The 12,452-nt window shown below is 32.3% G+C and overlaps 1 protein-coding gene across 1 annotated transcript; it reads left to right on the top strand.

Moving 5' to 3' along the window:
• The first annotated feature begins 7,244 nt into the window (after window positions 1-7,244).
• On the top strand, window positions 7,245-8,381 carry LOC132718673 (octopamine receptor beta-2R-like). Its single transcript, XM_060702389.1, has one exon. It carries the CDS (start codon window positions 7,247-7,249, stop codon window positions 8,195-8,197), a length of 951 nt encoding a protein of 316 aa, XP_060558372.1. The 5' UTR covers window positions 7,245-7,246; the 3' UTR covers window positions 8,198-8,381.
• Window positions 8,382-12,452: the final 4,071 nt, after the last annotated feature.

Raw genomic sequence — 12,452 nt, 5'->3', positions numbered from 1 at the left:
ACACCAAATATAAAACTGCTTTTTATGCATAAATATGGAAAAATTTCTGGTGCTGACTGGGCCTTTATCGTGTGAGACCTACTTCAGCCTGACAGAAATAGAAATGTATCTCGTAAACGTCAACACAACTAAATTTTGTGCACGTGCATTTGTATATTGTTTGTGCATATGAGCTATATTTGGAGAGTAGAGATTTATTCGTTTATCCTACAAAAATATAGATGAGAAACATTGATTTTTGGTCCGCCTAGATTTTGATTTATTGCAATTCTGTTCATTTATACCAGAGTATAAAACTTGTGTACATGTATTAGTACCTTTAAAAGTTAAAGGCATATATTAGGCCTCAGAAACGAGTATATTTCTACTTCCTTAGAAATTGCAATAATGAGTTTTATAACGTTTATGTAATAGTTTTAGAGCATTTGTAAGAACAGAAAAAAAAACAATATTAAAATTAAATTAACCATTGTTAATAAAAGAACATTGTTTTACGCATTTTCAAAAAAAGATAAATTTCCCACCCAAAACCCAAAAAAAATTTACAATTTCAATAAAATTATTTCCCATTGTTTCAAAAAAAATGTAAATTTTTACCCGTTTTAAAAATTTTTAGCACCTTTTCATTAAAGACTTTTTAAAAATAAAATAAAATCTCCCTTTTTTATTTTTTAAAATCATGTGTATTTTGTGACAAATTGGAAGAATCAACAGTTCTTGAATTTTTTCAGAAATTTTCAATAAAAAACAGGGACTAAAAAAGATAATAAAATTTGTAAATAAAATCATATTTTTTTTTCCGGATTAAATGTCAATTTTTTTCGCATATCCCCCTTTTAAAATTTATAAATTTTGATTTTAATTTTTCTGTGAAAGGCACGTTGAACGACCGAACCCTTTCTTTTGGGAACAAAGACGCCGGATAGGGGGGAAAGCAAATTTTTAATACAAAATTAAACATTTCCCAACCCTTGCCTCCTGGCGCTGTCGTGCACTGGAAAAACCGCGGCCGGGGGCTGCATCTTTTAGGATAAACTTTTATTTTTGTCCCCACTATTTAATTTTCATTTCATTTCTTTAATTTTAAAGAAAACCTATCCAGCCGAACAATTAAAAACCCAATCTCTTTTTCCACATAGGTAAAACCCGACAAAAACTTTTGGAACGAAAAATTTAAATTTTAAAATTAAACACATCCGATTTTTTGCATAAGGTTTACTTTTTGCGGGGATTTAACAATATTTATCGGGGTTTTTTTTCGCGCTACAACAATTCCTAATTCAATTTTTTTATCATTTTTACGTGAAAAATGCACCGTTTTGGAAAAATTATAACAATAATTTCTGAAAATTTAATTTTTAAAGGGCCTTTTTTTTTGGGGAATTTTCCTTAGGAACTAAAAGCCCGGGAAAAAAAATTTCCTACAATTTTTTCAAACAAAATTTTTTACTTTTAAATTTTTTAAACCAAACCTTTTTTGGGGAAAATTAGACTTTTTCTTTCAATATTACCAACCTTTTTAGCGCATCTAAAAAAAAAGGGTTTTTTTCACTTTCCCGAAACCCAATTTATTCCTGGTCCAGGCCCGAAATAAACTGTCAAACAAAATTAGACCTTTTATGAAATCCCTCAAGAAAACCCCCATTGATTTGTGACCCCAGGGGCAATGCTATATCAATCGAACCCATTTTCATCTGTTTGCAGAGACTCATCCCCTCGAACCTTGTCAGATCTTTATCAATTATTGTCAACAAGTTTAAGTTACGCCCTACACAGACTTGTACATCTAACGTTGTGCTGTTTGCTGGTATGATCACCGGATCAATAGAACCCACGTATGGGACATTCTCGTCTGATATACATCGCCAAATCTGGCAGGAAATGAAGATCAAGTAAATTTCCTTTCTATGATTCATCTTTCAACGAATTATAACATTAGTACATTTACGTGTTTGTCCTTTGCTTCATTGGCATATAAACTCCACCTTATGGCAAGTCTTTCTGTTTTAATCGAAAGGACCTCACATAAAATATTTTGTATACAATTTATTGAAATGTTTTCATAGGAAATATGCCATAATGGTTATCTAATGGCAATGATGTAAGTGTCGCTGCTTTTTGATTGGATGTTGGTTTCTGTATTTTCATTGTCTCCTTGAAATTGATGTACTTTAAGTCCATTAACTGAACCAATTTATTATGATGTTGTTTGAACAGTGTATGACCATTTCAACACAATGTGAACAAACAGTATCGGAAGATGCCAAACCTTTTATTCTGTTTTACTGTAAATAACTTGGTATTGGTAGACCATATTGATCACCAAGGTGCGGATAATACTAAAACAATGTACATGTATATACGAAAAGGACAATAGCGTTAAAGGCACATTATCCTCAGAAATCTGTAACTATTAAATTCTGTACAAATATCAATTTTGTGTAAAATAATGTCTCAACAATGGATTTAGAGCATATTAAATGGAAAGTAGCGCTGAATGTGCAGTAATATGTCGTAAAGAGTTAGCCAAACGTAAATAAAGAAGTATTTTGACTTCTATACAAAACGCTTATTCACTATACATTAAACATAGTTATACCGATTGGCAACAAAGCAAAAGGAGCAAAGATAGTTCAATTATATATGTCAAATGAGTATATCTATTTTTTTGGAAACTGTAACAAAATACTAAAAATAAATAGTTTTTGAGAAATAAAAATGATAACATTTCTGAGGCATAATGGGCCTAATGGGCCTTTCAAAGGCCGTTTGCTCTGGTATAATGATTTAATGGATGTAAAAATGTAAAAAGAAAGAAGATCCCTCAAGAGCAATGACAACAAATTATGATGAATCATAGCATTGCAGCGTCTACCTACAACGGTGAACGTTAAAATGACCACGTTTCGTACGATTGTTGTTGTTAGTTTTTTGTTGATTTTTTGTTTTTTGTTGTTGTTGTGTTTTTTTTGCGCCTTTCTTGGTTTACTTGTGGAGACAGACTTCAGGTACCTCTCCGTGTGTTATTTAAAGCATGAGTGTACCATGAGATAGTTTGATGTCTAATATGAATACATGTGCACAGTGTCTACTGTATCAACTATAGCAGGTCGAGTATTCAATTTACTGAAATTAATTGCTTGGAACATTTCTTTTATCCCAAAGGACCATGATTTGTTTACGGGTCACGATCAGAGAAAATATGACAAAAACTTTGATGTGGATGGAATGAAAATAGTGAATATCTAATTTAACACATGGAATGACTACGTAAGTGTACATGAGACTCATGTTAAACGTATGAAAATTGTAAATTTCTTAAAATTTAACTGACAAGAAAATATTTAGATATTAAGAAGAGTGGCACATTAACGCAGTTTGAAAATACAAAAATAAAGATACGTATGCTTTTGCATGCTTCTCAAAAAAAAACTTGATTTATAACAGAAAACGCATGTAATTTTGAATAAAGAAGAGTTTCAATTTCCGGCATATAATTGAAAATAGACCGCTACAAGACGTACATTGCAAAACATTGTACTAATACATCACGTGCACAAAGATGAATCATGACGAATGTTTGGTTTCTAGAGGGTAAAATGCATGTCTTCAGGTTTTCATTGTACCGATACTGTAATTGTATTTCCTTTATTTTTTTCATCTATTGATTGGGTATATAAATTAATTGTATCATAGTTTGGGGACCTTTCTGTTGAAAAAGTGTCAGAGTTAAATCGTATACATATACATGCACAGTGCGGTAACTGGAGTGCAGGTATCAGTTGCCCGCACTCCAGATAATCCCCGTTGATTGGTTCATTTTTGCTGGGGTTTACTTATTGTGACGGCAGAGAAAGGGAAAGGGGCAGAAATATCATATTCAAATGCTCGTTCATTGGTTCATTTTTTCTGGGGTTTCGTATTATGACAACACGTGCTGTCATGTTTGACTATGATACAAAAGAGAAAGAACACCAAAACACTCGGCAATCTGATTTATACTCGGGGGCTACGCCCCCTCGTACAAATCAGATAGCCTCGTGTTTCGGTGCTCTTTCTATTACGTATTCACTGGGTATATTGCTTGGATATTTTCGTTGGTTATGTTGTTTTGGTATATTGCTTGGACATGTTGATAGGGTAAATTAATTTGATAAATTAATCGGGCATATTGGATGGGTATATTAATTTGGTATATTAATTGGACATATTGCTTGGGTATAATAACTTTTGTCAATTAAATACAGAAGGCTTCTTTATTACTTCTTTAGAAATCAAATTTACACAACTTACATTATACGATGCCAACTTTTAAATCTTATTTTCACTACAATTGATCGAAGATGGTTTTCTTACTGAAATTGTCTGCTTATATAATGCGTTGAAATAACAAAACAACGCTGTTCTTATATTGCTATAATATTACAGCCTTCTTAAATTACGCTCGTTATACGATCAATTTACTTCATTCCACTCCTATAATTGAATCTCATCTTCAAATTTCACAGAATTTTCTCATTTCAGTTAGTTAATCTATTAACTGCAACACGTTTTGTGGATCTAATTTAGTTTGAAAACAGTTTTCGTGAGGAGAAAAATCACCATTAATTTATAAGATTATATCTAAAAATCACACAAACCAAGTTATAGTTGCAGGAGTTGGATTGTTATTTTTGCGACGACGTTCGTTTATGTACTTTCTTTGCCTATTCAAGTATAATACAAGTATATAGATAATTGATGCTTATGCAAGGACGGTTTTATTTATTTGTTTTTGTTGATCTATTATTAATGATTTGTTATTATTAATGATAGCAGTTAATCTCAATTATTTGTTTCCCTTATGGCTTATTAAAGCGTCTACAATATAAATATATTTATTTGTTTATATGTATTGTTTGGTTTTACGGCGCACTAACGCAATTTAGGTCATATGGCGCCGAAACTGGAAAGGCGATTTTGGCTAACCTCGGTTGTTACAAAATGAAAGAAACATCAGGTGTCAAAACCACCTAACCTGCTGGAGCTTAGAGATGCATAGAGTCCAGTTATTTAAACTCGTTAAGTCGCCACTTACGATCATGCCGGGTGCCTCAACCCTCCAAAGGCAGCTACTCAGCCATAAAGAAGTCCCTATTTTTTCGACCCGAGCCGAATTTTAATTTGTCAATTATTTCGAATGTCGAAACTTTTACGTGGTCTGTATAAAATAGCTTGAGTAATTAAGTGTCTATAAGCATACATGTATATAGTTTTCTACACACTCGAACCAAAATAAATTCTGTATAAACCAAATAAGTCGAACCCCTATACTATATACTAGCATAGGAAACCAGTACATGTTTCTTAACAATTGAAAGTGAGTAATACGAACGGCAAGAAATTGTTTTATAACCGAACTACATGTACATTTTTTTCTCAAAAAGTTGAAAACTTAATTTAACTTCTGTAGATAAGACACATCTCAGCAGCAGCCAAACTCATTGTTTCCTATAAAAAGGGTCTTGCTATACAGAGTTGTAACTGAATATATTATATGAGCCGTGTCACAACAAAACCAACATAATGGGTTTGCGACCAGCATGGATCCAGACCAGCCTGCGCATCCGCGCAGTCTGATCAGGATCCATGCTGTTCGCTATCAGTTTCTCTACTTGTTATAGGGTTTGTAAGCGAACTGCATGGATCCTAATCAGACTGCGCGGATGCGCAGGCTGGTCTGGATCCATGCTGGTCGCAAACGCATTATGTTGGTTTTGTCATGACACGGCTCAATTATATTGTTATAAATACGTGAGTAGCAGGCTTATTTCGCCACTTTATACCAAATGATGTTTGTCATTTGTTAAATGTAATAATTAAATTATATACATTTGACAAAGTGCTAAAATTTATAAGAATCAATAAATACCGATTTAGCCTGCAGCGATTTCTGTCTGATCTAACCAATATGTATTTAGTCTCTTATCACAACTGGTGTTTCAGATGTGTTGGCCTCAGTTATTGAAAATTAGATAGAAATTGTTGCCGTAAATGTGATAGCAAATAGTGCGAACATATGGCATGTGAATGCCGTGCAATTCTTTAAACAAATCTCTTATAACGTACTTTGTATGAAAAATATTATTGAATTTTTTTTTATAAAATTGTATATCAAATGAATGGATTGGAAAAAAATAAAAATGATAAATGTAACTGCATACTAATGTGCAGAATAGAAGTTACAGTAAACTACAGATAGGTCATAACATAATTACTTTACAGATAAGTGATAACAGAATTGCACTTTACAGATAAGTGATAACGCAGATAAGTGGTGACAGAATTGCACCTTACAGATAAGTGATAACGCAGATAAGTGATAACGGAATTGCACCTAATAAACCGAAATTGTACCTTACAGATCAATGATAACGCAGATAAGTGATAACGGTATTGTACGTACCTTACATAAAAGTGATAACGCAGATAAGTGATACATTCATATCGGAATTGAACGTTATGGGCGTACCCTACAGATAAGTGATAATTGAATTGTAGCCTACATAAATGTAAAAATGGAGTATTATCATACAGATAAGAGACAACGGGATTGTATTATTCAGAAATGTGATAAATGAAGCCTACAGATAAGTGATAACGGAACTGCATTCTGCAGATAAGTTATACAAACTTGTTCCCTGTAGAGAAGACTGTTTAGTGATAACAGAATTGTTACCTACAATAATATATAAACGGAATAGCATTTTGTGGAAATAAAATAACGGAAAAGTAATTTGAAAAAAGTGATAACGAACAAGGACAGTGAGGAGAAAACAAAACGTAATGATATTCTGAAGAAAAGGATAACGGAATAATTTCGTGAAGAAAAGTAATAACGGAATATTGTTCTGAAGAAAATTAGATGAATATAGGAATTGTAATGTGTAGAACAGTTATAACGGAAGAGTTCTTTGCAAAAAGCCATCACAGTCTAGTTCAATACAAAAACTAATCAATGGAATAGACTTTGAAGTATAGTAACGAAATAGCACTTGAAGAAAAACGGAATCACATTTTAGAGAAAACAAATAACTGACTAGATTTGTGAAGAAAAGGAAATTAGTACTCCGTTAACAGTTGTATGGTTTTGGAACAATAATTATCACGGAATAGACTATGTGGAAAAGTAAAACCGAAATAGTAATTTGCTGAAAAGTAATAACTAATAATTCAGTAAAATTGTTTTCGTATTTTGTGAAACAACATGTATAATAGGAGTAATAGTACATGTGAAAACGTAAACTTCGTTGAACATAAAAATGCTACAAAATGGAGTGTACTGTTTGTTGGTGTAATAATTGTAATGTTTACAGTGATCTTTAACATAACTGTAATTGTTAAGATAAACCGGAAACGGAAGTTGAAGACATTTGCGCGATTTTTCCTGACATCGTTAGCTTCGGTTGACCTTTGTGTAGGGGTCACAATAATGCCGGTGAATATAGTTAATGAACTGTACGGTTTGAAACAGACTGCTGGGATGCTCTTTTGCGACATCTTGAACACTTTGGATTACATGCTGAGCACAGCTTCAATATTTTTTCTCACAATACTAACATTTGATAGGTACATTGCTCTCTGTAAACCATTCGAATATCACAGACTCTGTAACAAAAGGATGATTGTCATTATTACATTTTCTACATGGTTATTTATTATTGCAATAGCATTCGGAATTATCCCGACCGGAATGGTGTACTACGGGGTACCGGAAGATATCCTGTTCTGTGTTCTAAAAGAAGAAAAGGCCTGCGTTTTTCTCATGAGCAAATATTTCGCGGTTTTATCCTCAACAATTTCTATTCTTGTGCCAGTTATAACTATTACTTACCTAAACGTACAACTTGCATGTCATATACGTCGACAAAGCAATATCAGCGCCAAGATAGGTTTTAACGGCAGTACTGCCACATTTATAGACCACAGACACACTTCGCAGGGTGTACATGTTGCCAAAACGATTGCTGTTTTAACAATCAGTTTCTTGTTCTGTTGGGTACCATTTTTCATTGTGTTAAACATCAGTGTGTTTTCTGAATACACTCTCTCGTACGGAATATATGTAGTTGCCAATTGGTTAGGGTATTTGAATTCAACAATTAATCCGTTTTTATACATTCTCCTCGAGAGAAAGTCTTGCATTGGAAGACATTGAATCATGTGGTAAATCACGTGATGTTAGTCTGAATCACGTGTTTCACGCGTTTGTGTTCGGACAATTGTATTTCCAAGGATCGCTGTACTCGGTTTAACTGACATGCATCCAATATAACTGCCAAAGGAGCCGTACAAGATGATTGATTTGTGAAACAAAGAATCGTTTTATTTCATTGAAAATTGATACCAGATACATATTGTTCTTAATGCCAGTAAATTGTCTAATAAACCACAGAGTGATTTTAATAAATAACAATTCTTAAATAAAATATATTGAGATAGTTTTATGTCAAGTTTATGAACATCAGTCGTGGATTCCATCTTGTACTATTTAATAAAGCGATATTTAGCAGATGAGTTTTGTATCCTGGCCGTTTATGTAAAATACAAAATATATGATTAATTAAAGACCTCAGAAACGGAAAATTGCTTCCTTCTTCAGAAATGACAAACATAAGTTTAACAACATTTAAATAACGGTTTTAGAGAATGAGAGGTGTTTTTCACATGAAGAAAGTAGCTATAAATTTGAAATTTTTTATTATAAAAGTAGAAAAATGTAAACAAATTAGTATTTTAGCTTCCATACAAAATCATTGTAATTGTACCTTTTGAAGGCAAAAAATTGTTCAGGTAATGGGCCAATGAGTAAGTTTGTTTGTTTGTTTTTTATCAGAACATCAAATATTGGAAGCTTTTGATAAATATTTATAAAAGCATTTCTAGGGCATAATGGGCCTTTAAACGGCCGTAAAAGAAGTGTAAACCGAGTTAGATGGATGGTTAACCTTATGAACATTTTCCCGACATATGACATTTAGACAATTACAGTCACGTAAGATATACTGATATAATATGTTTTTATAATTTTCCACGCGTTCTACTAATAAAAATGATGAATACGTAATTTTGTAACGTTAACTTTATTAATTTAGTTAAGTAAAACCAATTAAATTCACAGCTTGCATCTTCCCTCCAGTATACTCACAGTCGTTTCATAAACTTCATTGTTCTTTTTTCGTGAATTGCCTTTATCGCAGTACATTACACTACAAATTTTTCCTGTATGTTTACCTGAAGAAAAACAAAATCAATGTCAGAAACCATCAATTTCCCTGATGATTGAGTTCTAAAATAATTACGTTTTCGGGCAGGTAGCCATGAGTTGTTCCCTCAAGGTCTGTCTAAAATAAGAATCAAAATATGAATAGGTTTTTTTTTATTTTTATTTTTAAGCAGTTCGGTATGCTCAATAGGTAGAGCGTTGGACTGTGAATCGGGCGACCAGGGTTCGACGTTCGATTCCCGGACGGTGCAGATCACTTTCGTTGTGATTCATCTACTGTCATTCGCACTGTACCTCTGCTCTGGCATGTACAGAAGTTTCAGTTCCTTGCGAAAGTGAAGGTAACAAGTACTGGTAAAATGCTTGACAGCCGAAGGTGGTTTAACTGTGCTCTGGTAAATTCAATGTGGCTTACTGTCGTGATCCGGAGTGAAAACTACCAACACCACCACCAGTTTTGTTTCTTAAGTCTTTTTTCCCCATAGCCGTTTATAGCTTGTCACTTACATCAATGCCGTCGTTTTCAAACCGTTGTTTTTTAAGATCAAATTATTAAGCTATTTGATGTTTTTGTCACGTGATTTAGTTATGTCTGACCTTAAGGCAGAAAGAAAACGATTCTAGATGACGCAAGTCGATGGGACAGACACATACCACCTACACTATGTCAAGCTATTACAAAGACCCGTTCATTTAACCTCAAATGTTGTCTTAAAGGACCACCACTGAGGTTCAAAAGCCTAAAACATAAAAAAATAATTTCTTACATAGACCAGCTGGGGCACTAAAACAAATAGATATGCAAAATGTAGCTAAAAAAGAGAAATAAAATGACAATCGTATTTTTGTGCTATTCTAAGCCTAAATTAGAGTGAAAAGCGTTGCAACGCTTTTCAATTTCGGGTCATTTTTCACTGTTAGAATAATTATTCTTTAAAAAGCGAATGATCTGAATTTTTACACACATGTTATCGGCCTAGATCTGCATCAAATGATACATTTATCTCGAAAAAATATTTACAGTCCCGGCTATACAAAAAGCAGCGAAGTCCCTTTTAATAAGGTACATTGTATATGTAACATATACACACATAGCGTTAAAGTCATCCTAGAGCAATCAGTTAAATTATATTTATCAACATTATTGTGAATGGTCTATGGTTACAAAATATAAATGGTAAGAGAGGCAAACTTTTATAACACTCATTTAAAAAGAAAAAATGGTTCAAAAACCCTTTTAACACCAACTGGAAATGCTCAAAAATATATTTACACAAATCTAAAAAATAATCGTAGGAAATGTACACCCTTTACCTCATTAATGCAGTTGTTGTTGTGATGTTGTTGTTGTTGTGTTGGTTGTGGTGGTGATGGTTGTGTGGTTGTTGTTGTTGTTGTGGGTATGTTTCATTTGTATGTACTAACGTATCATAATATTGAAATATTATTACATTTGTAATTGTAAAAAGATCAAACATACTCAGATTCAACTTATATAAATGATCACAGCAAAAAGACAACATAAACACTGACGTGGGAAAGTCCCTCGGGAAATTGTTACACGGTGGGACATCCTCTTAGATTCTTAAACTCCGCTACAAATGTATTAAAGTTCCATCAAAATGGAATGTAAATTGATTTTCAATCATTGTCAAATTATATTTTACCACTGTGATGGGAATCAAAAGTAAATATGGAAGTTGCGGTTGACATTTTAAAAGGCAATATCAATTTACATGAAATAATAACTTTTTATTATGTGCTCCTCGTAGATATTTTAACAAAGGACGTGCATTTTGGTTTGGTTTGAAACAGTGATAAAATAATAGCATGAAATGCTTTGCCTTAAAAAATCAGAAAAAAAAAGTTTCATTTCAGCGACAAATTGTGTGACATCACAAACGCTTCCAGTTTTAGTCGATAAGTTCATCAAACAATGTAATCCATATGTGATCTGGGGTAAGAGGCGTGAAATAAGTTTTGCATTCGTCTCGCTAGAACTTCTATCAGACATAGATTTATTATAAAACCATAAGATTTAGACGATATTGCCACTCGATATGATGAAAAAAGAGGAAAACAATGGGCAATTAATTTGTTCGCGTGTAATGAAAAAAACAATGTCTAGTTAGTACGTACCTTCTAATATAAATTTGTGAAAATAATAAAAATGAGAAAAGTACAATATTTATAATAATAATAATAATAATAATATTAATATTAATATTAATAATTATATGATGATGATGATGATGACGATGATGACGATGACCAATGGCGTCGATTACGATGTTGATGATACATGTAATAAAAAGTATCAATTAAAAAATCAACAAAAACACGTGTTTTTATGTTTGAGTTTTTATTTATTTATTTCTTTATTTTAATTTGTTTATTTATTTATTTTGTTCAAACATCAATTCTAGCTAGTATACCCTGTACAAACTCATTACCGTTGACACTTTACATTTAAGATTTTTCTATGCTAATAAGAACAATTCCACTAGTTTGCATTTGAATCAAAATATCTCTTTTACTTGCTGAAACAAATTAGGTGCCGTGCGAAAATGTCATTTCTTCATGCCTTCTTTATGGAATAAATTCATTTAAAAATCGACATTGGTTGTTTAGATAATTTAACATGTAATGTAATTTGAAACAAACAAAAATAAATCAACAACAAAAAACGGCACCTTCCGTGTGTTTTAAACCTTGAAAATGAACCTTAAAGCAGCATGCCTCCAGATACATGAAAATTTCATGAAAATTTTGAAAATGTATTTAAAAGTAAAATACTATGAAGTGAACAAAGAAAGTAATTTTCACATTGCAAACGGCCTAATAATTAAGTTACAGTCCACGTAAATTACCAAAGAGGTCAAAATATACAATGTACATAAATACCTCTAGTAACGCAGTAGAAAGATAGTGATTGATACTGCAAAATCAGTCTTTAATCGCATACAACATGTAAATAATTAATAAAATATTAAATATTCTTACTTTTCTTAAGATAATTATACGTTTTTCTAAAGATTGAATTTCTTGAAATATTTTTACTCATCTATAGGCGTACATCTTTAAAAATGAATGCGTTATTTTTGGTAATTCTTGGACATTTTAATTAAGTGTCGTTTGCAATGGGTAAATTACTTTGTTTATTCATTTGACAATATTTTATTTTTGA

The sequence above is a fragment of the Ruditapes philippinarum genome, unplaced genomic scaffold (assembly GCF_026571515.1).
Source record: "Ruditapes philippinarum isolate M1 unplaced genomic scaffold, ASM2657151v2 ctg941_1_1_1_1, whole genome shotgun sequence".
Taxonomy (NCBI): domain Eukaryota; kingdom Metazoa; phylum Mollusca; class Bivalvia; order Venerida; family Veneridae; genus Ruditapes; species Ruditapes philippinarum.
This window is presented reverse-complemented; position numbering and strand designations above follow the sequence as displayed.